The 24,949-nt window shown below is 44.5% G+C and overlaps 1 protein-coding gene across 2 annotated transcripts; it reads left to right on the top strand.

The window, feature by feature from the left end:
• Nucleotides 1–15: 15 nt before the first annotated feature.
• On the top strand, nucleotides 16–24,791 carry DYNC1LI2 (dynein cytoplasmic 1 light intermediate chain 2). Of its 2 annotated transcripts, XM_060083825.1 has the most exons (13): nucleotides 16–138; nucleotides 264–337; nucleotides 2,359–2,475; nucleotides 7,097–7,327; nucleotides 12,619–12,788; nucleotides 13,515–13,608; nucleotides 14,818–14,953; nucleotides 17,115–17,226; nucleotides 17,871–17,930; nucleotides 18,684–18,725; nucleotides 19,130–19,247; nucleotides 20,074–20,190; nucleotides 21,828–24,791. In XM_060083825.1, exons 1-13 carry the CDS (start codon nucleotides 32–34, stop codon nucleotides 21,926–21,928), a joined length of 1,479 nt encoding a protein of 492 aa, XP_059939808.1. In that variant the 5' UTR covers nucleotides 16–31; the 3' UTR covers nucleotides 21,929–24,791. The 2 variants fall into 2 exon arrangements, with proteins under 2 accessions (XP_059939808.1, XP_059939809.1); XM_060083826.1 differs by lacking the exon at nucleotides 7,097–7,327.
• Nucleotides 24,792–24,949: the final 158 nt, after the last annotated feature.

The following is a 24,949-nucleotide window of genomic DNA, read 5'->3' as shown; positions in this document are numbered from 1 at the left end:
GAGGGCCCTCTTTGTGGCTGCAGTTGGCAAGATGGCGCCGGTGGGGGTGGAGAAGAAGCTGCTGCTGGGCCCTAACGGGCCCGCGGTGGCCGCCGCCGGCGACCTGACCACTGAGGAGGAGGAGGGCCAGAGCCTATGGTGAGACCGCGAGGCGGCCGGGCTGGGCTGGCCGGGCCGGACTGTCGGACAGACTAACGGGCCGTCGCGGGCCAGTCAGGTTCAGGCTGGCCCCGGGGCCGACCGCTGTGCCATTGTCCCCACAGGTCCTCGATCCTGAGCGAGGTGTCCACCCGCGCCAGGTCCAAGCTGCCGTCCGGCAAGAACATCCTGGTTTTCGGTGAGCGCCGGTGGCGGGGCGTTGCCCGGGGAGCTGGGGTGGGCGAGGCGGGCGCCTTCTCACTGGTGCCAGCCTTCCTCTCCCCTGCCGCCTGCCCGGAAGGGCCTGGAGACCCTGGCTGGACAGCCTGAGAGTGGCCAAGTCCACCACGGCCGAGGTCAGGACGTTGCCCCTTTTCGAGAGCCCAGGGATGCTGGCAAGTGCTCGTCGGCACATTCCTTAGTCTTTTGGCCGCAACATCAGCTTTGCTTTAAATGTCCCTGACTTCCTGCGCTCATAGCCACAAAGTTCACCGAACTGCGGGCGTAGAGAGGGGAGGGAGTAGATAAGGTTAGCGGAGGAGGCGGGCGAACGAGGTGACTGGGGGTCGTCGGGCTGTGGGGAGATGCCACAGGAGCCATTTCTCTATCTTGATGAGCGGTGCATGGTGGGAGGGGCGCTGCAAAGGACAGCAGGCCTTGGAGTCCTCCCCGGGGACTTTTCCTACATTATTTTAGCCTTCACTGCTGGGTTACCTGGGTTAGGTCCCTCAGCGTCTGTGGTCTCCTTTCCTCATACAAGTAAGGGAGTTTGGCTGGGTTCATTCATACAGGAGAGCCATTTGTTGAGTGGGTCGTTTCCTGTCGGTTGGGCACTGGGACAGCACAGACATCCCTCAGACACTGCACAAGAATGTCAGTTTAGTGAGACAGATAGATGTGTTGGTGATTGCACTACACCATGTTGGGCATAGACAGATGATTGGGGGCACGTCATGTGGCTTGATGTTGTTTGGAGTTAGGTGTTTTGAAGGGTAGGTGTTAACGTGCAGGGGCCCAGAGGGTTAGTGTTTGCAGGAACACAGAGGTGACAAGGCGAGGGGGGGGGTGTTGGAAGCTACCACAGCCTCCTTGTGGAACGTGTCTGATGAGGTAAGTTTGAGGCAGATGGTGGAAGGCTGAAGAGTCGATGCTTTCTCCTGAAGGCACCCAATTCTCAAGGGCCTTTTATTTTACCTCCGTCCTCTGATTCTCACGGGAATCACTGTGAGGGTGGTTTTCCCACTGTTTTTGAGGGGAGTGGCTGGTCTTTAGTTGATGACCACTGCAACAGAGAACAGAAGACCCTTAGAGGTCTTCGCGAATTGGGGGATCGAGGGCACCAGATCTGTGTTTAGAAAGGGGATGCTGGCAGCAGAGTGGCAGGTGGCTCAAAATGAGCAGGTACTGAAGTCAGGCTGAGTGCGCACCATGTCCACATGGGACGTGGAGGGCCTGAGTAAGGTAGTGGCATTGAGGGTGGAAAGGAGGACTTCGACCTGTGGGATGCCTTTCAGTTCTCATGTTCTGTAATTCCATATTACTAAATCCCAGGGGTGCTTAGTAGTGTTTTTTGGTGGTGGCTCTTTCTGATGTTTAAGGTTTCTTTTGGGGGGAGGGAGAGTTGTTAGCTGGATAGAGGGGGATGAGGAGGCGCTTGGTAATTACGAAGATAGTGCTTAAGAGTTTTGCTTAGGTCTGTAATTATTTTCATAGCCCATAGTTTCCTAGCCTTCAGAGTGCTTTTGAAAGAAATGTACTAAAATCAAAGGTGAATAACAGCTTCATTCTTTATGATTATGAGGCAGGATCAGACTGTTTCAGTTCAGAGTCCCTAGGCTTTAAGGTTAATTATATTCTGAAGATTTCTTGCTTTCCTTGTGGTAAAAGTTTATTTTGTGAGAAACTAGCCCCACCTTTTACTTTCACTTTTCCAGATGCGTGTCTTATAAATTGTAGGTAGGGCCTGCGGGCCTGCCTTCTTCCTTTCCTTGTGAGGTAAGGATGACTGCAGTAGATTGTCATTTTAGATCTTGGAAATTGCCGCCTTTATCACCTCTCCCCACCCTGACCACTCTTACAGCAGGTCCTGCTTTGTTTATGAATACAGGTGAGACCTCAATAGCAAGCTCTACATGAAAGTTCCTTGTGTGAATGTCCAGACTCCCCATCCTTGCCTAGAATAAGTGGTACGCTTTGTCTTCTTACGTGCATCACTTATAGGTGAAGATGGTTCTGGTAAAACAACCCTCATGACTAAACTTCAAGGAGCTGAGCATGGCAAAAAAGGAAGAGGCCTAGAGTATCTCTACCTCAGTGTCCACGACGAGGACCGAGATGGTGAGTGAAGCATTGATCCATGCAAGTCTCTGACTCCTCGGTTGCCACTCCTGCAACATGCCTAGGCATTCTCAATTTTCTCTTTAGGTCTAAGAGAATTAGTCACAGGGGAATAGATGAAGTGTATCTCTTTGTAGGACTTTACCTATTTTTCTTTACAGAGTATGTTAGCAAAATGGGGAATGGGCCTGTTACCTGCTGCTCTGGGTAGCCCTTACTTAAAAGGAGAGACTGAGGGTAAAGTTTCAAATGCACATAAAAGTAAGAAACTGAGAAGTTTTTGAACTTCCCTTGTGGCTCAGTGGTTAAGAATCCACCTGCCAACGCAGGGGACACGGGTTCGAGCCCTGGTCCGGGAAGCTCCCACATGTTGCGGAGCAACTAAGCCCGTGCGCCACAACTACTGAAGCCTGAGCCTCTAAAGCCCGTGCTCTGCAACAGGAGAAGCCACCGCAATGAGAAGCCAGTGCACCGCAACAAAGAGCAGCCGCCTGCTCACCACAACTAGAGAAAGCCCGCGCGCAGCAATGAAGACCCAACAGGGCCATAGATAGATAGATAGATAGATAGATAGATAGATAGACAGATAGACAGATAAAATTTATTTAAAAAAAAGAAACTAAGAAGTTTTTAAGTGCTTTGGACTTTTCTATGAGAGAAACACTTGGCAGACTGATCTGGGCACCATTGTTACTCTGCATGGTTTTAGTGGAGAATCTGAAATTGATGTGGTTTAGAGTATAAAAGCTTAACAGATATTCACAAGAGAGTTTTGAGTCTTTTTGCGACAGTGTAGAAATGCTGATTGCTTGTGGGTTTTTGTTTTGTTTTGTTTTTTCCCCCAGTGGAGAGAATAGAGGCTCAGAGGTAATAATGTTCTCTTAATTTCTCATGTCTAGAACGTGGATAATAATCGTTTTCTACCTTCTGGGTAATTGGGATGGTTAAAAGTGCATGGTAAAAAAAAAAAAAAAGTGCATGGTAAGCTCTATTATAAGGATTAGATATCATTTTAAATTGTGATAAGTACGATTGTGAGTTGGATTGGAACAGTGGTTTTTGGTTACCACTAGTCAGTAATACCTCCTTTGTAAACTTGTAGGCTTTGTGTTAGATCTTGAATGGCTCTAAAGTAAATAATTATTAATGCCTAGCTTTTTTTATTTGTAGAAAAGTTACCATGTAACCTAAGGATGAAATATCTTCATTAAATTACTTTCTTAAAATTGCATTTACCAATTTGTACAGTAAGGACCATGATGTAGGGGTGATTATATAAGGGGGGCAAATCCCACCACCTCTGGTCCCCCATTTCCTTATTGCTAAAATGAAGAAGCTGAACCCAGGTCCTTCCTTGCACCTTAATTCTTCGAGCTCCAAGAATCATTTAAATAGAGGGGAAAAACCCTTTAATCTTAACTTAGTAGTCACCTTAGAACCCCAAGATTTTATTCCTGCTCCTTCTTCCCCGGCTTCCTTTGCCATACTGAACATTCTCTGAAGGATGTGAAAGAAAGGTGGGAGGTAGACCTGGTGCTAAGGGCTCTCCTTGTGTAAGGAGAGCAGAGGCTTTCCAGTGCCCACCTAGGCCCACCAGAGTTTGTGTAGGTAGGGTTGGGACTCAGGGGTCACTGAGCTGGGCTAGAGGGCCTCATATGTCTGAGTGTTTTGCTTCCTGTCTTTGATGATTTTTTTTTTTTTGCGGTGCACAGGCCTCTCACTGTTGTGGCCTCTCACTGTTGTGGCCTCTCCCGTTGTGGAGCACAGGCTTCGGACGCGCAGGCTCAGCGGCCATGGCTCACGGGCCCAGCCGCTCCGCGGCATGTGGGATCTTCCCGGACCGGGGCACGAACCCGTGTCCCCTGCATCGGCAGGCGGACTCTCAACCACTGCGCCACCAGGGAAGCCCCTTTGATGATTATTGTGGAAGGAATTTGGGCTTTGGAGCCAGGCAGAACTGGTTCAGAATCCACTCCGGTAGTCACTAGTTGTGACTGACTTAACCACTCTACACCTCAGTTTCCTCATTTGTAGTATTGGGCAATGGTACCAATTTGTAGGTTGACAGAATGAGAGGTGGCATGTGTCAAGTGTAGCTGAGTGCTTGAGACAGGTGGTAGGTCTAGTACCCTTTTGAAAGTATATGAAACATGGTGTAGATACTCTGACATTGCTATAGCTGCTTGTTTCAAAGGGGCATAAACATATTTCATGCCAAGCATCAAAGTAACTATATTCACTTACCTTTGAGTTAAAATACATGTTAATTTTTATTTCAGATTCCTTAAGGTTGCCTTAAAAACTTAGATCTCTGCATTTATGGGATTTTTTTAAGCTGCCTACTTGCAAGTTCCTCTTTGATGAAAGAGTTGCCCTTACCTGTGGTTAATTAAACATCTTTTAGCCCCAGTATTTTTTACTGTGTGGTGTGACTAGGTTATAAATATACATTTTGCAGGCAATCACCCAGGTAGAGAAAATAGGTTCTGGCTTGTCCTTGTTTTGTGGTAGGACATGGCATGTCAAAGGACCTCTGCCTTAAGGGTTGGGGGCATCCATTTAATGCCACATGTGGTATGTGTAATCTCCATGCACATGGGTGAGTTATATGTAGTGGGCAGTGGGAAGAAAGGCTAAAAAAAAGAACCATGTCTGGTGAGGGGCAGACATTAAAATCTGTAGACTTCAGGTACAGTTTGTTTGTTTGTTTGTTTGTTTTTTGGCCACGTCGTGCAACATGCGGGAGCTTAGTTCCCCAACCAGAGATCGAACCCGTGCCCCCTGCGTTGGGAGCACAGAGTCTTAACCACTGGACCGACAGGGAAGTCCCAACAGTGCAGTATTTTTGAAGGCATTCGTAGAATCCAAGTCAAAACCGCTATCTGAAATGCATTAGAGTTTGAAAGTATAGCTAGATGTAGATACCTTTGTTGTACTGTTGAAATAAAGTCATGAATGTAAAAATTTTCACAGCATGTTAGTGAATTGATGGTACCCAAAAAAAAGGTAGCTAACAGAAGACAGGTTTTTAAAGGCTAAGTTGCAATTTATTGGGGAGGAAGTTAATGAAATGATATTTTTGATAGTAGGATTTCTCCCTCATGGTTCTTTTATTAAAAAAAATTCTCGGGCTTCCCTGGTGGCGCAGTGGTTGAGAATCTGCCTGCCAATGCAGGGGACACGGGTTCGAGCCCTGGTCTGGGAAGATCCCACGTACCGCGGAGCAACTAGGCCCGTGAGCCACAACTACTGAGCCTGCGCCTCTGGAGCTTGTGCTCCGCAACAAGAGAGGTCACGATAGTGAGAGGCCCGCGCACTGTGATGAAGAGTGGCCCCCACTTGCCACAACTAGAGAAAGCCCTTGCACAGAAACAAAGACCTAACACAGCCATAAATAAATAAATAAATGATTTTTAAAAAAAAATTCTCAAAAAGATGTCTAAAATTTTTTAAAAAGTATATTATTAATTTGGAGAAATATCTTCTACAGTTTGATCATCCAGATATAATTTTAGAATCACATGCTTCATTAAATGTCAGCACTTGCACCTTTGTCTGTATATGTTTTTAACTTTACTGTGGAGAACAAAACTCCATAAAAGCATAGACTATTTTGATGAACCCCAATATACCTATCACCTGCCTTCAGGTTAAAAGTTCTAGGTCAATTTTATTTCAGCTGTACTCTCACCCTCTTCTCTTTTCACTCCACATTGGATTATTAAAGCAAATTTCAGACATTATATCTTTTTATCTGTAACTACTTCCATATGTATGTCTAAAAGATTAGGATTTTTAAAAACATTATCATATCAAAAATAAGTGTAATTCCTTAATATTATCAGGCACCCCGTAATTCATATCTCAGTTTATATAAGTAATGAGTTTATCTTGGCATTTAAATACAAAGGTCCTGTCTCTTTGGCACCGTTTGTGGTATATGAGCACACTGTTTAGTGTGCCTGACACAAGAAGAGCTTGTTTAACCACAGGCTCTTCGACACAACTTGCTGCCTCACAGATTGTTGATATCTTAGAAGAATGGATTTTTAGACTATGGCACAGTCGTCCAGGGAACATTTGTAGCTTTTATTAGTATCTTTTTTTTTTTTTTTTTGCGGTACGTGGGCCTCTCACTGTTGTGGCCTCTCCTGTTGCGGAGCACAGGCTCCCGACGCGCAGGCTTGGTGGCCATGGCTCACGGGCCCAGCCGCTCCGCGGCATGTGGGATCTCCCCGGACCGGGGCACGAACCCATGTCCCCTGCATCGGCAGGCGGACTCTCAACTACTGCGCCACCAGGGAAGCCCTATTAGTATCTTTTGCTTCTTATTGAAAGCTAAAATGTCCTTCACTCTTTACTCCTCAGACATTGCTGGAATCTTTTTGGATGTGGACACAGTATATTATGGTTGTTACAAAATTTTATAGTTCAGACAGTTCACAAGGCACCTTGATGAAGAGTTGCTGTCCACTGAGCACTTGGACCCTTTTCTGGTTAGGATTTCTGTCTCTGTTCTGTGTGGAATTCTGTGGCTGTCACCTTTAAGTTCTTCCTTGTGTGGCTCTTTCAGCTGTGCTGATGGTCATTGTCAGTAACTTAGCTTCGCTTCTTTTCTTAGATCACACACGCTGCAATGTGTGGATTCTGGATGGAGACTTGTATCACAAAGGTCTGCTGAAATTTGCAGTTTCTGCTGAATTCTTGCCGGAGACCCTGGTGATTTTTGTTGCAGACATGTCTAGGCCTTGGACTATGATGGAATCTCTACAGAAATGGGCTAGTGTTTTACGTGAGCACATTGATAAAATGAAAATTCCACCAGAAGAAATGAGGGAGCTGGAACGGAAGTGTAAGTAAAACAGGATTTTCTTAATTGGAAAATTCACTCGTCTTTTTGGATGGTTCCAGCCACCTTCCTTTTCACAGTGTCAAGAGGCTGCAAAGCTTCCCTTACAGAGTGTTTGTGTTTTGTTTGCACCATTTATTTCAGATTTGCTTTTGTAGATTCAGTAGTCAGAAAGTCTTCAAAGCAGTCTTTATCTCAGCTGTCACAGTTGAAGAAAGTAAATCAGTATTCCTTATTATTTTCATTGGTTCTCTTTTATAATAAGGGTTCTTCCCTCACCCCCAAAATGTGATCAGTTCTGTGAGCCTTTATGCTGTTCTGTTAACTCGTGGTCTGCTGAGTTAGTATCAGTGGGTGTAGAGATTTACTGGGATCTCTGCAGCTTGAGTCCATTTCCCTGTATTTCCATTGAGGTCCTATGGACCCTCTTGTTGACAAGTTTAAAGGAAGACCCACAAAAGATAAATCTTTCAGTTCCTACCTTAGTTCCTTTGGAGATACAGCAAATATGATTTTAGTTAGAAATAAGAAATTCTTTTTTTTTTTTTTTTTTCATTAAAATGAAAGGATATTTTAAGACTCGGGGCATCCAAGCCCATTTGAGAACAGAACTTTAAAGGAAGTTCTTTTTGTTTTGTTTTTTTTTCCTTAATGTGGTTCAGAAGCTTGTTTTTCCTTTTCGTTGCTTCTGTGCGGTTACATCAACTTCTGTTCACTTGCCAGGGAAGTGGGAGGGGCAGGGGCTGGAGCTGTGGCAGCAGCAGTGCCGTCTTGGCCAGGGCAGTCTTGGCTCAGCCTGGCTTATTTCCACGGGATGACATCATTCCCTTTAGTGAACTGATGAGGGCTTCTGGAACATGGCACACAGGATCTTCAAACTTACTGGCAGAAGGGTTCAGAAATTTTGATGTGCTTTTCAAATCAGATTTCTTGCTGTGTGTCTTCCTGTCATAACTTCACTTGCTCCTGACTACATTAGCTAAAACAGGGAGTTTAACATAGAATTCTTTAGTTTGCTGTGTGCATGTGTGTTTCCTGGGACACCCACGTATGCTGCAGTGATTATTATGCAGCTCAGCGCATCTGTTCCTCAAACACTGACCTTTCTAGATAAAGCCTATTTTTCCCCTGAAATAGAGACCCTAAAGACAACTTCTGGGAATAGTTCAGAGCCTGAAGAGCTGTTCTCCTTTCACTGCGCATTTACCATCGTACCCAGACTAGTGGGTTAATGCACAGGAGATTTCAGTTTCTGAACCTGTTTTCCTAGAGTTAGAACCTTGTAAAGATTTGTTAAAACAGAAAAAAAGGAAGAGATTGAGCCAAGGATATTTTTCTTTCCCAGACGGGGAGGCTGTCTGCCTGGTGCCAGATCTGTTCAAGGCATTGGGGATACATACAGCAGACAAGGTGCCCGCTTCTGGGGAGCTTGTGCTCCCATGACACACTGAATTTATTTTGTGGTCTTAGTCATTGATGTTTGTGTTGCTTAGGATTAGATTGAGCTGCACGTGACACAAACCCAAAATAACAGTGGCCTAAACAAGACTGGGTTTTATTTCTCTCTCCTGTGAATGAAATCCAGAGGTAGTTCAGGCCTGGAAAGCATCTTGAGGAAGACAAGTCAAGGACCCTGGCTCCTTTGTGCTTACTGCTTTGTCATCTTTAGGGTGTGGTTCTCTTCCTCTTGGCAGCCAGAGCTCCAGCTTTCACATCTGTGTTGCAGGCAGCAGGATGGAGGAAAAGCAAAGAAGGGCTGAAGGGTGTGTGCCTGCTGTCTTCCTAAGGAGACATTTCCTAAGGAAATGCAGTCTGTATGGCTGTGTGTTCTAAGTATTAGTGCTCGGTTTGGTTGTAAGGAGGAAGAGGAGAGGACACTGGAGGGCGGCTGGTGATTGCTGGAACCACATCCGTGCCTCATGGCTCTGGCTAACCTTCTGAGAGCCTCTCTTGTGTTCACCACCTTTCCTCTGAGGTGTTTGGAATGGTACTCACGCCTTTCTGTTACCCGTTAAAGGAGTGCCTTTGTTAGTGCTAGTTTTAGGTTACATTTTAATAAAGTGGTTGGCTGTCCTCTTGCTTAGAGGACTCCCACTTTCCAGATTAATTGGACTCTAGGTATTGTATTGAATGAGCAAAGAGCTGTCACCCAACCTGCTTTCTGATCCAACGCCAGTGTCCAGTCTGCTGAGTTTGGAAAGCTGCTCCATGGCCAGCCAGTCTCTTTCTGGATTAGGTTCCTCAGTGGTCCTGAATCTGTGGCAGCTGCTTGGCTGCAGGGTTTGTCTGAGGGGGAGGGCAGAGCAACCCCTAAAGCTGCCAGAAGGTGGTGCTTGTTTGTAGGTTAGTCTTATCTTTCCTGCTTTGTGTCTGGGGTTTCACTTGCTTATCAAGTAGAGGAAAAAGATTAGGTGCAATCTCTTGGGTCTTCTCAGAACTGTGGAACTAACGGGTGATCAATGAGGTAGGAGGGAAAAGAAGAGAAAGAGGCGGCGCTCTGCAGTCTCCTTCCCATAGCCACTCCCATCTGATGCTAAAGGGGAGCCCCTGGTGGGCTGATGGCCCCTGCTGTGAAATACTGGCCATCCCACCACCTAGAGAGAAACTGCTAATACTGTGGTATGTGTGTATCCTAAGGGAAATGCACATTTTATTATCCAGATTACACAGTCCTCACTATGTTTTTATCATTCCTTTTCACCACCTCCGTTAGAATATTTGCTCTGCCTTCCAACTTATTTTCTAAAATGCTGACTTATTAAAAACACATGTGCATTTCCTACTGTTTTTGGATAGCTGTAATTAAGTCATTCCTTCAGAGAATGAATAGCCTAGCCCAGGGTTTCCCAACCATTTTCATAGCATGGCCTGTGTAGAATACAGCACAGTTTACACAGCATGCTGGGTAGTGGAGGTTCGTGGAGCAGACTGCTGGAGCTGCCCCACCCCTGCCTGCCTTCCCACAGTCACTTAGCTTACCTGTAACCTGCTCCAGGCTCTGCCATGCTCACTGTCTTGGAAGCCTGTTTGAGTGCCTCACGTGACCTTAGGCAATTATAGATATTACCCAGACAGTTAAGCCATTGTATTTTTCATTGACTTGAAGATTTGTTAAAATGCTTTTAAAGAGAAAATGTGGGAAGACTAAAAAGAGTACATATTCTCAATTATATTTATATTATAAATGTAATTACATATGTAAATGTAATTACATATAAATTACATTTATAACTCTAGAAAATGCAAACTAATCTGTATTGAAAAAAAAAGCAGATCAGTGGTTGCCTGGAGTTAGGGATGGTGTTGAGGAGAGGTGGGGAAGATAGATTACCAAAAGGCAGAAGGAAACTTCTGGGCGTGATAGATAAATGCTCTGTCTTGATTGTGGTACTGACTCATGGGTGTATTCATATGTCAAAAATACCAAATTTAGGGAGTTCCCTGGTGGCCTAGTGGTTAGGATTCCAGGCTGTCACTGCCGTGGCCCGGATTCAATCCCTGTCGGAGAACTAAGATCCTGCAAGCCGTGAGGCATGCCAAAAAGAAAAAAAAAAAAAAAAAAAGTCAGATTTACATTTTAAACATTGTGCTGTTTGTTGTGTGTCAGTCTTGGCTCCATAAAGCTAAAGTAAAGCAGATTTTTTTAAAAAAAGAGAACATGTGGGAGCCTTTGATTTCTTAAGAGCCTTCAACAATCATCAGAAAACCCTTCTCTGTTTTTGTCCAAAATGCAATGCAGTAAAGATCTCTTGAGTATTCATTTATTGAATCTGAAGAAATAAACTGCACTGATGGTTAAAAAAAAAAAATCTCTTGAGTAGATTGTTTTTGTGTGTTTTTTGTTTGTTTTTGGCCACGTGGCATGCAGGATCCTAGTTCCCCGACCAGGGATTGAACCTGCGCCCCCTGCATTGGAAGCGTGGAGTCTTAACCACTGGACTGCCAGGGAAGTCCCATGAGTAGATTATTTATATTGGCAATGAAATTATATGAATGAGCTTAATTAAAGAGAAGTTGTAGAGATGAAATATTATATCTGCGCTTTAGGGTTTAGGCAGTGGTTTTTTCCCAGTATTATATGAAAGACATTGTGCTCCCAGATAATTCCAGAAGCTTATATAACAATAACCTAAAGTCTTTGTAAATTAGGACTCACTGTTTTAAAATATTTAAAACCTGTTCTGTGGGTGAAGAAGAGTACATGCACTTTTCTCTAGATTCTCTTTAATCTAGTTGTCTGTGTTTTCTCAGTGAGCATGTTGTGGATGAGAGTAAAAGTCCTTTTGGTCCTTTAGCCATGTTGTGTGTAGAAGAGTAGACCTGCCGGCTCGAAGTAGCTTTAATCATCATGTCCTTGTTCTCTGGCCTGACATGTAACCTTGAAGCACTCAGGAAAAGGTGCAGGTCTGTAGACTTTGTGTTCACTTGCCTTAACCAAGACCATGGACCACTCTCAGCTTGAAGGCCCTCCTGTGGGGTTGCACCCATGGCCAAAATAGTGCCAAGAACTAGATGTTCTATCACTCACCCCTTCTTGTGTTAGGCAGGAACAGGTCTGTGACACATGTGGCTCAGGATCTTCTAAAGATGAAACTGAGTCCACAAGAGTGAGGATGATGAGGAGATGCAGATGGTGCTGGCAAGTCCAGCCTCTCTCTTTAGCACGGACGCACCTCAGCTGTATGGAAACAGCATGTTCTTGGTAATTCAGGTGGTTCTAATGAGAACTCCGAGGAGTTTTATAAGTTGTAACCTATTCTAGTGGTCGTGTCTGTTGAAGTAACACAGTTCAACTATCCTCATGTTTTGAAAATGTAAAATATGTAGGAAAAGTGTTGGGAATTCCCTGGTGGTCCAGTGGTTAGGACTTGGCTCTTTCACTGCCATGGCCTGGGTTCAATCCCTGGTAGCAGGACTAAGATCCTGCAAGCCTTGCAGCATGGCCCCAAAAAAAGTGTTTGGTTTTGTTTTTCATAGTAGGAACTATTGAAGCCTTAGGAGTTTTTAAAAACCTGTTTAATTGTTAAGAGTTAGATGCAATTAAAGATGACCAGGGGAATATCTTTACTGCTCTGAAGTTATACTGCTCAGACTGACTGAAAATGTCAGAATTGGGATTTTGTATCACCACCCCTAAATCCCTAATATTGCAGTTAAGGCAGATGCAGTTAGGAAGTTTGTCACAACTCTTTATGTTTTGTGCTTATTACTACCTGCTTCAGTTTTCTAAAGCTGGCATGTGCATTTTTTATTGTGTGTGTGTGTGTAATTTTCTTTTTCTTTTTCACCTGTAGTTGTGAAAGATTTTCAAGACTACGTTGAGCCTGAGGAAGGTTGTCAAGGTTCCCCACAGAGAAGAGGGCCTCTGACCTCAGGTCCTGAGGAAGAAAATGTGGCCCTGCCTCTTGGTAACAACGTGCTGACTCATAACCTGGGGATCCCAGTGTTGGTGGTGTGCACAAAGGTGTGTGCCAGGGAATTGTACGCTTGGCTGGGTTTGGCAGTGCAGCAAATAAATAAATAAAATTCATTAAGAAAAAAAAATCCAATAAAGAACAAACAAAAAAATGGGGGGTTTCAAAAGTTCTTTGATCCTAGTCAGAGCCACTAGGTTGCCCAACTGCAGCATGTGCCATTCACATCATATTCTGTGAGAATGGAGCCCTGTGGAGTGTGCAGTGCACAGCCATGTCCAGTGGGCCTGTTTCCTCATGTGACCTTGTTTGATTCTTAGAGCAGCTGTGAGGTGATCAGGGCCATCATATCCCTGCTTTATAGATGTGGAAACTGAGGCCCAGGATGAAAGAAGAATCACCAGTTGCTTTTCACTCTTGTCTATTTATTTAATTAACGCTTGGACTTTGGGCTGTGGATGCCTTCTTTTTTAAAAAATTTATTTACTTATTTATTTTGGTTGCGCTGGATCTTAGTTGTGGTTGGCGGGCTCCTTAGTTGTGGCATGCGAACTCTTAGCTGCAGCATGGATGTATGATCTATTTCCCTGACCAGGGATTGAACCTGGGCCCCCTGCATTGGGAGCGCGGAGTCTTAACCACTGCACCACCAGGGAAGTCCCATGGCTGCCTTCTTTGAAGCCATGATACTTTATTACTGATAAAGACAGTGTTCCCATCCTTAGCAGGCAGAGAGGCAAAAAGATGACTCCTTTCTCTTTCTATCTTACCTGCAGTGTGATGCGGTGAGTGTCCTGGAGAAGGAGCATGATTACAGGGACGAGCACTTTGACTTCATCCAGTCACACCTACGGAGGTTCTGCCTCCAGTGTATCCTTGGGGTGCTGTGTTGGGGCCCAGGGGCACAGGCTCCCCTCTATGTGTGCTAATCCAGGCTTCCTCCAAATGGGGCTTCTTCAAAGAGATAAAGTACTTCCTGAATCCAGAATAGTTTTTTGCCAGGGTGAAATTGTATACATCAGCGGTCCCCAACCTTTTGGGCACCAGGGACCGGTTTCGTGGAAGACAGTTTTTCCACGGACCACGGGGGGCGGGGGAGGGTTTAGGCAGCGAGTGATGGGGAGCGGCAGATGAAGCTTTGTTCACTCGCCCACCGCTCACCTCCTGCTTTGCGGCCCGATTCCTAACAGGCCGAGGACCAATACCTGTCTGTGGACCTGGGGTTGGGGACCCATGGTATACATCATTTTACTTTCTAAAAGTTTACTGTGTTGGAATTTGAGACTTAGTAATTTGTGCCTATTTTTGATTATTTTTTATTTTTAATGGTGTACATTGGTAGACTTTTGTATTAAGAAGAAAGCTGATATGTGATAATTTTATTGCAAATTATTTTTATCATATCTTGAAAATGTTTTTAAACTTTGCTTTTTTAATAGAAAAGGTTAATTACCCAACATGATAGTGTTTTGGGTGCTACAGGGTTTCCTTTATGTTTATGTTTTGTGCTGTCCGTGAGAGAGGCTGTGTCAGCAGACTTTTGAGTGTTGTTTCTGTAAAAATCCAATAGCAGTTGGTGCCATCATCCCACATCCTGGGCGGGGGAGGGTAAGGGTGGGTTCCACTACTTCCTTTGGGCTCTTAAGCTTGTCCAGCTCAGTGGAGGGTGCCAATAACATGTAGGTACCCAACTCTTATATGCTTAATGACCAACTTGATCACATGTGGGCATCTGTCTAGGAAAGAATATGTGTACCTTGGATATGCTGAGGGTTTTCCTGGGCTACCCTCAGAACCATTAAGTTGACTGCTTGGGATGCAACCTGATGGGTCAGAAGACAAGTTTACATGTTCAGAAATGAACTACGTGGCCCGCTATCATCAACATGCTTTATGCTTTTGACCTGCTTCTTCTGCTACTATTACCTTTTTAGTTCTTAAAATTTTAACACTCTATATTAATTGTGTGTTGATCAAAAACTGAGTATCCTGTGACTAGTACTTTGAGGATTGTGCTTGTATGTATTTGCTTTTGTCTCCTCTTGCAGTAAATTGGTTTTCCTTAAGCAGATTGATTAGATGGAGCCGCCTTGATTTACACATCAGTGAAGGAAGAGAAAAACCTCGACTTGTTGTATAAGTACATTGTTCATAAAACATATGGTTTCCACTTTACCACGCCTGCCTTAGTTGTGGAAAAGGAAGCAGTTTTTATGTGAGTTCTTTATAGGTGATGCTTTCAAACGCTTCTCTTCCTGGTACATTTGCTCTTTACATTTTATCCTTCCAAGTAAGATGGCTCCTTCTCTTTCTTATACAGCCAGCTTTCTACTACCCTGGGGCAACGTGCTTGGAGTTGGACCTCATAGGGCATATATACACCCACCTTTCCATCTCTGCTCTTTTCCAGATTACTTGCCATTCTGCTTCCAGTCTGAGGGAACTGGGTGGAGTGAGGTTAGGGGTGCTGCCTTTTTTCATGGAGAGCAAGTTGCTAAAACATTTTTGCCACTTACTGTCAACTCTGGTAGAATGCCGGCTGAGTGAGGGAGTCGCAGTATAGGGAATTGGCACTTTGAGGATCCTGGACGTTTTCTGTTGAAGTATCTGGTTTATTGGCATCCATTGGCAGGGGTGACTGCCTACGCCCTCCCTCGCGCCGCATCAGCTTGGGCTTTGGCTGTACTGAATGCCTGTTGTGTTTCTGGTGTTTCACATTTGAGGAGCCACTGGGGCTGATTGTCCTGGGCAGAGACTTGGATACCTGTTAGTCCTAATTCGTGTCATTCTCTCAGTGGAGAATGGTGGGTGTTGTGCATGCATAAGTAAATGTTGAAGGTGTGGTCTCTGAGAGGACTTGTGCTAGTATCATCTTTTTAGGCTTAGATATCCTCTTAAGAAAGAATTACAGTTCGTTCAGCAAATACTGAGCACTTCCTCGGAGACCAGGTTCTATGCTGAGGGCAGAAATGAATGAGATGTGGTCCCTGCACATGGCACTTGAAGGGACACACACAGCGAGGAGGGGTAGGGCAGTACTGGGGTAGTAGAGGCAGTGTGGCAGGGCGAGCAGAGGAGTGATGCTGGGAGGGTGAGTGGTGCGTCCCAGGCAGGCCAGAAGGAGTGGAAGGGTGGGAGAGTCTGGGAGAAGACTGAAGGTGTGAAAGCCGAGAGCTCTCGGGACCGAACAGGCTGCCTCCTCAACATTTAGGGAGAGCCTCACTTGGGCTCTTCCCAGACAGCAGATATAGAGACTTAGACTGATTTTAGAGAATCGTTGTCTAGAGCAGTCAGGCCAGCACCAAAGCCACAAGCTCTCAGTGAGTGGTATGCTTTTGGAGTCAGTCAGTGCCCAAATCACTTGTGATCCTGAGGAGAAGGAGGATCAGGGAGACTGGATGTGTTCAGGCCTGGTCTGGAGTGGAGAAGAAGCTCAGAGCTTCTGAAGGTGACACGAGTCATGGCAGTATCTTGGTCATGCTCTGTCCCTTTGCACCTTTGGTCCTGTTGGTAGTTGCCTGTTGGGGAGCCGGTGAAGTCGTCGGAGCCATTGGGGTGGAGAGCCCTGGCTAAGCACCTTCTTGGTTCTAGAGCTGTGGAGCAGGATTTGGATAGAGAATGAGAAGCCTGTGGGAACGATCAGTTGCCATCTTTTAGAGCTTCTAGATAAAACTATGTCATGTAGGGCATTTTACAATTGTTCCTTACCCTAGGCTGCAGCTTAGCATAATGGAACCTGGGTGCCATCCTGCCCTGCGATGTCAAGCTGGGCAGCTCCCACATAGTATCCTCAAGAACTCCTTGTGTCCCTCTGGTTTGAGGCCCAGGATAGTGCAGGTCCTGCTACTCCCCTTGGCTCCAGGGTACATAGTCACACATCAGTAAAATTAACCAATCCATAAGAAAACTGTTGTCAGAAAGAAGAGTTCTCAGAGAAACAGCTCACAGGGGTGTCTTCATACCAAAGCCCAGAGAAACAGCCCTGTCCTGAGCTATGTCCTATGTGTTGCTCTGTATTCTCCACTCTGTCAGAACAGGGCCCCAGTGTGTCCTTGTTCTTCTCGGCAGAGTTGTGGAAAAGCTCTGAACACTTCCTGTGGGTCAGCATGTGTAGTCAGTAAGATCGCGCTCTGGCTCCTTAGGCCTTGGGCCTCATGAACTCAGTATGGAGCAGGACCTGTGAGGCTGAGCTGATGGACTACACTTGCAGTGAATATTGGCTTGTCTGCCAAAAGCTACAAGCCGGCCCAGCAACTGCAGACCAGAACTTGTGGGAAAGGATCTCAGCTGGGAGTCCTCTCTAACCCAGAGTGTGCTGAGTATTCCATAAGGCAGTCCCAGGAAAAGCAAGTCAGTCTCTGTGTCTTTGCCTTTAGACCTGCAGGCTGGGACAATGAAAAGAAAATAGCTATTTTACATGAAAATTTCACAACTGTGAAGCCAGAAGATGCATATGAAGACTTTATTGTGAAACCTCCTGTGAGAAAGGTACCCAAATCAGTCACTTTAAGAGTTGCAAGTGGGGAATTCCCCAGCGGTCCAGTGGTTGGGACTCTGTGCTTTCACTGCCGAGGGACTGGGTTTGATCCCTGGTTGGGGAACTAAGATCCCACAAGCTGTGCAGCATGGCCCCCCTGCCAAAAAATAAAGAAGTAGTTGTAGGGTTTTTTCATGGGAAAAGAAACTTATAAAGAAACAAGTCTCGCACATTGAACCATTTGGGGGGGGTAAAAAAAAATAATCCAAGGGCCTTTTAGAAGAAGTCTCTGGATGAAATCGTGTTATGTAATTGGCTCCGGGTGGCACAGCACGTGTGACGGACTGCCACTGCTGCCGCTGGACTACTGTGAGTAGATCCACTTGCTCCTGTGATCGCCTGCAGACCCGGATCGGGGAGGTATTGTTTAGAACCTGCCAGACTTAAAAATGTCATTTGGCCATATGCCAAGGCTGGTCTTGGAACAGGGTCTTTGCCAGGCTAGAAAGACTTGACCTCTTCAGTCTCTGCAGGGACTCCCCAAACCCATGTTGAGACTTGAGCACAAGATTCTCCTTTCAGCATGAATTTTGACAAGTAGTTTGGGGTGTTCTTGGTCTATGACCACGAATGAGTGTGTCACTTCACTTCACAGCTGGTCCACGACAAAGAGTTGGCAGCGGAGGATGAGCAGGTGTTCCTAATGAAGCAACAGGTAAGAAGACCAGTGAGGCCAGAGCAGAGGCCTTCTCACGAATGAAACCACCTCCCTGGCGTGAGGCGGGGGTATCACAAAGAGCTTGCAGGGACAAAGGGGTTGCCACCAGTTCTTGTTCTCTCCCATTTCTAAGATTGGTACAGGGCAGGGGGCCCCTCAGAGGATACCCTTCCTGCCTTGCAGATTCTCCTACAGTGATAGGCTTAGTATCTTATTAAGTACCTGTTCTGTCTGCAAATGTAGATTTTCTGGCATAGTATTTCCCATGTTGACAGTTTACCAAACGCCCTGACCTCACTTCCGTTAGTTCACATAGCCCCACACAGCCCTGTGCGTGAAGGCAGGTGAGCTGATATACACGTTTTGTAGGTGAGGAGAGTAAACCCAAGCTGACAGTTCAGAATGCAGACCCAGTCCCACCTTTCTGTTTCACTGAGAGTGTTGTTAGACACATCACGGGTTTGCCTGATGATGCAGGCAGGTCAGCAGGGGGCCGTTGATGTTTTTTATTGCCAACTTCTCCTTTTGTGCTCTCCTTGCTGCATTAGCTTCAAAACTGGTTACTGGGAGTATTTTTTGTTCACCGTATACCAAATTGCTCAATTTAAATATTTTGCATTTATAGTGTAGAACCTCTGACTTGGTTGTTGTTAATGGTGCCCTCTAGTGGAATACTTGGAAGTGTTTCTCCGGACCTTCAGTGCACTCTGCAGGCCTTGGTTAATGGTCGGTGTGTCCCTCTCTTTGCAGTCACTCCTTGCCAAGCAGCCAGCCACACCCACGAGAGCCTCCGTGAGTACCTTAAACTAAACAGAGGGTCAAGGCCCAATGTCATGTCTTCAAACTTTATACCATTATTTGTGAGAGCTTACATTTGTGTGAGCTTTTGTATATTCAGAGGGAATTTGGTCCCCCTAAAAGCCCAGGGCCAGGTACATGGTAGGAACTCAGAAAACGTCTGATGAAGGAATACAGCTCTGGGAATTAGAGTCAACAGGTTTTGTTATCTTGGTATCTCTTCTCTCAGGAGAAATTGGGATCTAAAAAAGGAACTGAGCTGGGCACAAACTCCCATTCCTGCCACCCATCTCCCTAGACTGTGACAAATACCCTGCAGAAGCTTGTCTTCATTTTTGGGATATGTACTTTCTGTTATTTTTATGCCTGTGTGTGACTTGGGCTGGTTTTGGACTTAGGAATCCCCTGCAAGAGGACCCTCTGGCTCTCCAAGAACCCAGGGCCGGGGAGGGCCAGCCAGCGTGCCTAGTGCCTCCCCAGGCACGTCAGTAAAGAAGCCGGACCCAAACATCAAAAGTATGTATCCTATCTCTTTGGAGAGTGGTTTAGTCCTAGGCCTCATTCCTACTTTAGGGGCTGAGTAGCTGGATTTGGAAGGTGGAGACTCAAGGCAGCTGAGCTGTTTTCTTTCCCAAGAAGGGCTGCTTTCCACTTCCTCTTTCTGAGAGAGGGAGTTCATGGTTGGCAGAGACCAAGGCCTGCTCCTTTGTTGGAATTGGTGGCCCTTGCACCTGGCTTTGTTTAAGACCCTGGTTAGGCCTCTATATTCAGAGAAGAATACAGCATGAGAAGTCACTTTAAAATGTATAATTTGAGTTCTCAGTTTTGTTGCTTATTAGGTTTATATTATTACCATTTATGAATTGTCACTTGTTTTGTCAAGCTCAGTTACTTACTGGTTTAAGTAGCCCTTACCCCAGTGACTTAATAATAACCCAAGATGTTGGCTGCAGTAAAATCCTAAAATTATATTTAATTCTTGCATGTTCGATGACTGTCTTCTATTCTGAATGAGAGCTTTTCACAGCAGCTTTGGAACGTTACGGGCTTATAAAACTTCGAAAAACACTGCCTCGTGGACAGGGAGATGATGTGGAGCACAGGTTATCTATTATGCCTCTGAACAGGTGGGAAATCTAAACAGGTTTCCACTTACTAATTATGCTAACACATAATCAGCCTTAGCAGTGGCAATGTATAAGGCATCATAGTGAATGAATCTGCTCAGTATCCTAGGAGGATCATAACCACAAATGGATAATTCCAAGCTGAAAAATAGTTTGTTGCTGTTTAATTGAGTCATTCAGTTTGTGTGATGTTTTTTTTCTTAATGTTTCCTTAGATAATGCAGCAAGTGAAGGGGTGTTGGCCAGCTTCTTCAATAGTCTGTTGAGTAAAAAAACAGGCTCTCCTGGAAGTCCTGGTGCTGGTGGGGTGCAGGGCACAGCCAAGAAGTCAGGTACTGAAGGGCCCCCAAAGATTTAGGACCCTTGTGATCGGGGAGTGCTGGAAGGTTGGGTGGTGGACAGGAGTGTCTGCTTTCACTGACCTGCAGACCCCTTGATGTTCTGAACAGATTTCCACCTTATACTGAGCAGTATACTTTACAGTAGGATTACCTTATTACCATGTGTGTTCCTTGGTACATTTAAGGTGGGATTTATGTATATTCAGGTTCTCAAGAACTGACTGTTGGGTGAGTTGAGGTAGATCCTAAACATTAGGCTGGCCAAAAAGTTCGTTCGGGGGCTTCCCTGGTCGTGCAGTGGTTGAGAGTCCGCCTGCCGATGCAGGGGACACGGGTTCGTGCCCCGGTCCGGGAGGATCCCACATGCCGCGGAGCGGCTGGGCCCGTGAGCCATGGCCGCTGAGCCTGCGCATCCGGAGCCTGTACTCCGCAGTGGGAGGGGCCACGGCAGTGAGAGGCCCGCGTACCGCAAAAAATAAGTTCGTTCAGGTTTTTCTGTAACATCTTACGTAACGAACTTTTTGGTCAACCCAGTACATGGCCCGGGTGTAGAAGTTCTGCCCGTTGGAAGTCATGGTCTGGAGTGTACCATTGACATTTTATTTAGTCTGTAATATCCTGTGTTGCTTTATAAGGATTTTGCTCACTCTACTGCCTCCAGTCTTGCCGTCCGCTGCCTGTGAACCCTCACTGCCTCACTGGAGGGTCGTCATTTTCTCCTCCATGAAGCTCCCCACCCTTGTCACACATAGACATCTCTGTGACAGCCCACCCATCTGTTCTTCCGTGTGGGCACATAGGGCAAGTCTATGTCTTGGAGGTCTCTGAAACAAAAGAACCAGGTTCCTTGGGAATTACAAATTTTCCCAGAAAGCTTGAGGCCATTTCCAAAGGGTTTTAATTTTCCATTGGCTATAAGGAATATTAATACAGTATTTTCCTTAATTGGTGTTTTCCAATCAAAGGAAACCCTCAAGAAATCACTCCATCGTCAGGTCAGCCTGTGCCTTCAGGTGCTCTGGAGTTCTTGGAGACTCAGAGTCTGTCTGATCTGTTGGCCCAGGCTATAAACTGGTACTCCCTGGGAGGAAATAGGGGTCACTTCTAGGCCCCAGTTAGTGTTCAACAACAAAAGATATGTGCACCAACTTTGTGCTGTATCGAAATGGCCAACCTTAGTCTTATATTCTTATTGAAATACGGTGTTCCAGGATATCCATGTGAGTCAGTTGTAATTAGTAACAAAACATAAACACCTGTTCTGTCTGAGGCACAGAAAATCGTTTGCTGCATGCCAGAAACTCAGATACCACCTCTAGGAAGATGGTGATGAGAGTGCATAGGGCTGAGAGGGTTTTCAGAAAGGCCTTTGTGTTTGGCACAAAGGTATCCCCAGGCAGGGGGCAGTAATGTAGTCGGGGAGCCCAGACCTGTGGCATTTGGAATTAAGAAGGGCTGAATTAGAGTCTGTCTCCTTATAACCATTGCAATGAAAAAAGACTTTCCTCATTCTTATTGGAGTTATTATCACCAAAAATGATTATAGAAATCTGTATAATTTTAAATGTTACTTAAAAAAATTTTTTTTTCTGCTCTCATCACTGCTGCTTTTTTTTTTTTCTTTAAAGGACAAAAGACTGTGTTGACAAATGTTCAGGAAGAACTGGATAGGATGACTCGAAAACCAGACTCCATGGTAACAAACTCTTCAACAGAAAATGAAGCCTGATCCTCCTTAAAAAGTGCATATGTAAAATGACCAAATAACTATATTGATCTGCTCTAAGACCAGGATTTTTCTGATATGGCACATGCTATCAGTTTTTTGGGGCAGGGGAGATGAACTTAAAAAAAAAAAAAAACTTCATTGGCTTGTCCGAGTGTGAAATGCACCTTTAGGAAGGTTATGTGTCAGACCCCTTTGTGAAGGATAACCCTTGGACTCTCAGGCATGTGGCTCTCTGATGGGCAGCAAGTGCAGCTGGGCTTCTTGGGGAGGGAAGGTAGATGGAGAGAAAGAGGGCCCACTTACTTTCAGGGTGGAGCCAATGAGACCAGGAAGTCATTGATCAGATGGTAGCTAGTCTGACCAGTTGCATGTTAACAGATTCACTTGTTCTTGGGAAGCAGATTAAGTAGCAGAAAGTCCAGGAAAGAGAAAGACTGAAAGGAGGAATGAGAGAAGTGTTGGTAGGGAAGCGGAATGTTGCAGAGGGTGGAGGAGGAGGTGGAGATGAGCAGTGTTAGTAAATACAGTGTGTTCAGTAGAAGTCGAATAATCATTTTTAAGACTTAAAATCAGAAGCATTTCCAAACTAAACACTAAGCAAAATGGGAATTGGACTTGTTCTGAATGCATCTTTAACTTATGAAAGATGTGTTAAGTGTGGGGATGCCTGAGTCAGGTGGAGCCGGTATGGGGGTGGGGAAGATGGCAGCTGCCCAGGACTCACGTGCTTAGCCCAGGCCATGTCCTCGTGGGAGATGTTGGGCTCCACGCGTGTGCGTCGTGGGGTAGTCACTGTGGGGTATGTTTAAAGTCAGCAGTTACAAAATTAGTTTACTTTGAATTGTGTTTTCTAAATAGCTTCTACTTTGTTTAAAAAAAATTTTTTTTTTTTTAACTACCACAGGCTGGCCTACTAGTAGAGAATGGGTGACCAACCTCTCATTTTACCATAATGCAGTGTGCTACAGAAAGTTTGAAGGAGATTTTTAATGTAAATACACTCCAGTTAATTGGCTTACACCAGTCCCTGCCTTATGGTCATTGGAAACCTTCGTGGAGTTCCATTGATGCACAAGGGTTTTGTCCTAGCTCCCTGGTCTGATCAGTGCTATCAGATGGACAAATAAGTGTGAATGTTTTATACTGAAAAAGGAAATTTCTCTTGTTTTATGTTTTTCATAAACTGTAGCATTTTTTTCTTATGGAAATAAGTGTTTCAGGTGTCTCCATTTAGGGCAAATTCATGCACATTGTCATGTCACAGCATCATCCTGGAAGTGACTTCTGTGGATTTAAAATGGCACTTTTAATTTTATACATGACACAGAACATTGAAATGCAAACACTACCATTAATTTAATGTATAAAACATTTGTTGTCAAATCAAGGGAAAAACTACAGTTCACTTATGTGGAATTTACTTTTTTTATATGAATGTTTGTTGTACTGTGTCTAAGCATAACTTCCCTAATGTCATTACTTTTACATACCAGATTTGACTGACCACTAACCATACTGGGCATAACTTAATATCATATGTTATATAACAAGACTCTAAGACTGTCTTGAGTTGCTTTTCTGTAAAGGTCTGAACACTGTTAAGGAGAAAGCTGAGTATTTACTTGCCTTTCTGACAAACAAAAATGTGTTTCTTGTGCCAGTCATATTGTTGAAAATACACTTTTTCCCCCCCTTTTTAATTCAGTTTTTTTTTTTTTTAATGTGTTATGGCTTCCAGTTACCAGATTTTCCAGGTAATGACAGTAAACTGACTTGGAAAGATGGTTGTAGTATAATGACCAATGGATGCCAAACAGCTTGTGGCCCCACGAATGATGGGGTCACTTAATCCCTCCATAGCAGCTGGCAGGGGCAGGGGGCACAAAATGAGTGACCTCAGAAATAAGAAAGAATTCTTCGAACGGCACATGCCTAAGAGGGATACAGTGTGATTTTAAATTTTAATGCAAAACTTTACTTTTTGTTTATTTTTTATCATTTAAACTGATAAGCACTTTTTGTGTCAATATAAAATGTACTAAAACCGAAGAAATGCTAAGACACCTGTCTTGTGAAGGAAGGTTTCTTGGAGATCACTTTAGTTTCTCATAACAAGCGGATACTCCTAGGATCAGAAGAAACGGATGTACAGTGTCACGTGCTCAGTGGTTGCCAAAGTCTACCAACTTTGGGGAGCTGCAGGGTTCTTTTTGGGGGGGTGGGAGGGGGGAGCATATTTTTTGTTATTTTGGGATTTTCGTGCATTGGAACCAAAGGCCAAACAATAAACAGCCTTTACTTTTTAAAGTAAAATTCATTTCATTTGCAGAATACACTTGTATGGTAGACTGTTAAAGATAATTTTATGACTATTTATGTACATTGTAGTGGTTACATCTGCTGTTTGTCTTTAAAATGGAAAAATCAAAGAAATAAGCCCAACCTTGAAGATAAGGCCACGATAAAGGCCATGAATTGGTCTTTCCTAAAAATGCAACGGGTATGCTGCTAGAATTATTTAATTTTGTTTTGCACTTTTTTTTTTTGGATTGGCATTTTTAAACCAGTATTTAAACTGAAGATGTGTTTTATTAGTTTAACAAAGTTAAAAGTGACTGCTCTGTACATCATGACCTTAACAATGTTGATGCTGTAAGTGAAAGTTCACTGTTGTCTCTATACTAGGTTTATTGGTGTTTTTAACTTAAAATTAGGACTGCAGATTATTCTCCCACCAGCCTTAGTCCAGGGGTGTGGCTCTATCCAGATGCAGTATGCAGTCGTGTGGAACCTTGCTTTCTAGTGCTGGAAAAGATGTCTCTAATTACTGGCTTCAATAAACACAAATCCAGACTGCTTACAATTTTTGGTGACTTTCTTTATGATAAATCATCCCACTGGAGATCCACTGAATTGTCTGCTAGTCATATAAGGTATCTACCATGTAGCTGAAAATGTATACCTCTCTCATTTGAAATTATCAGAAATTCTGTTAAAGAATATTTTAAAACCATATTTTGA

The sequence above is a fragment of the Mesoplodon densirostris genome, chromosome 19, assembly GCF_025265405.1.
Source record: "Mesoplodon densirostris isolate mMesDen1 chromosome 19, mMesDen1 primary haplotype, whole genome shotgun sequence".
Lineage (NCBI taxonomy): Eukaryota > Metazoa > Chordata > Mammalia > Artiodactyla > Ziphiidae > Mesoplodon > Mesoplodon densirostris.
The sequence above is the reverse complement of the archived record's forward strand: the minus strand, read 5'-3'. Positions and strand labels throughout refer to the sequence as shown.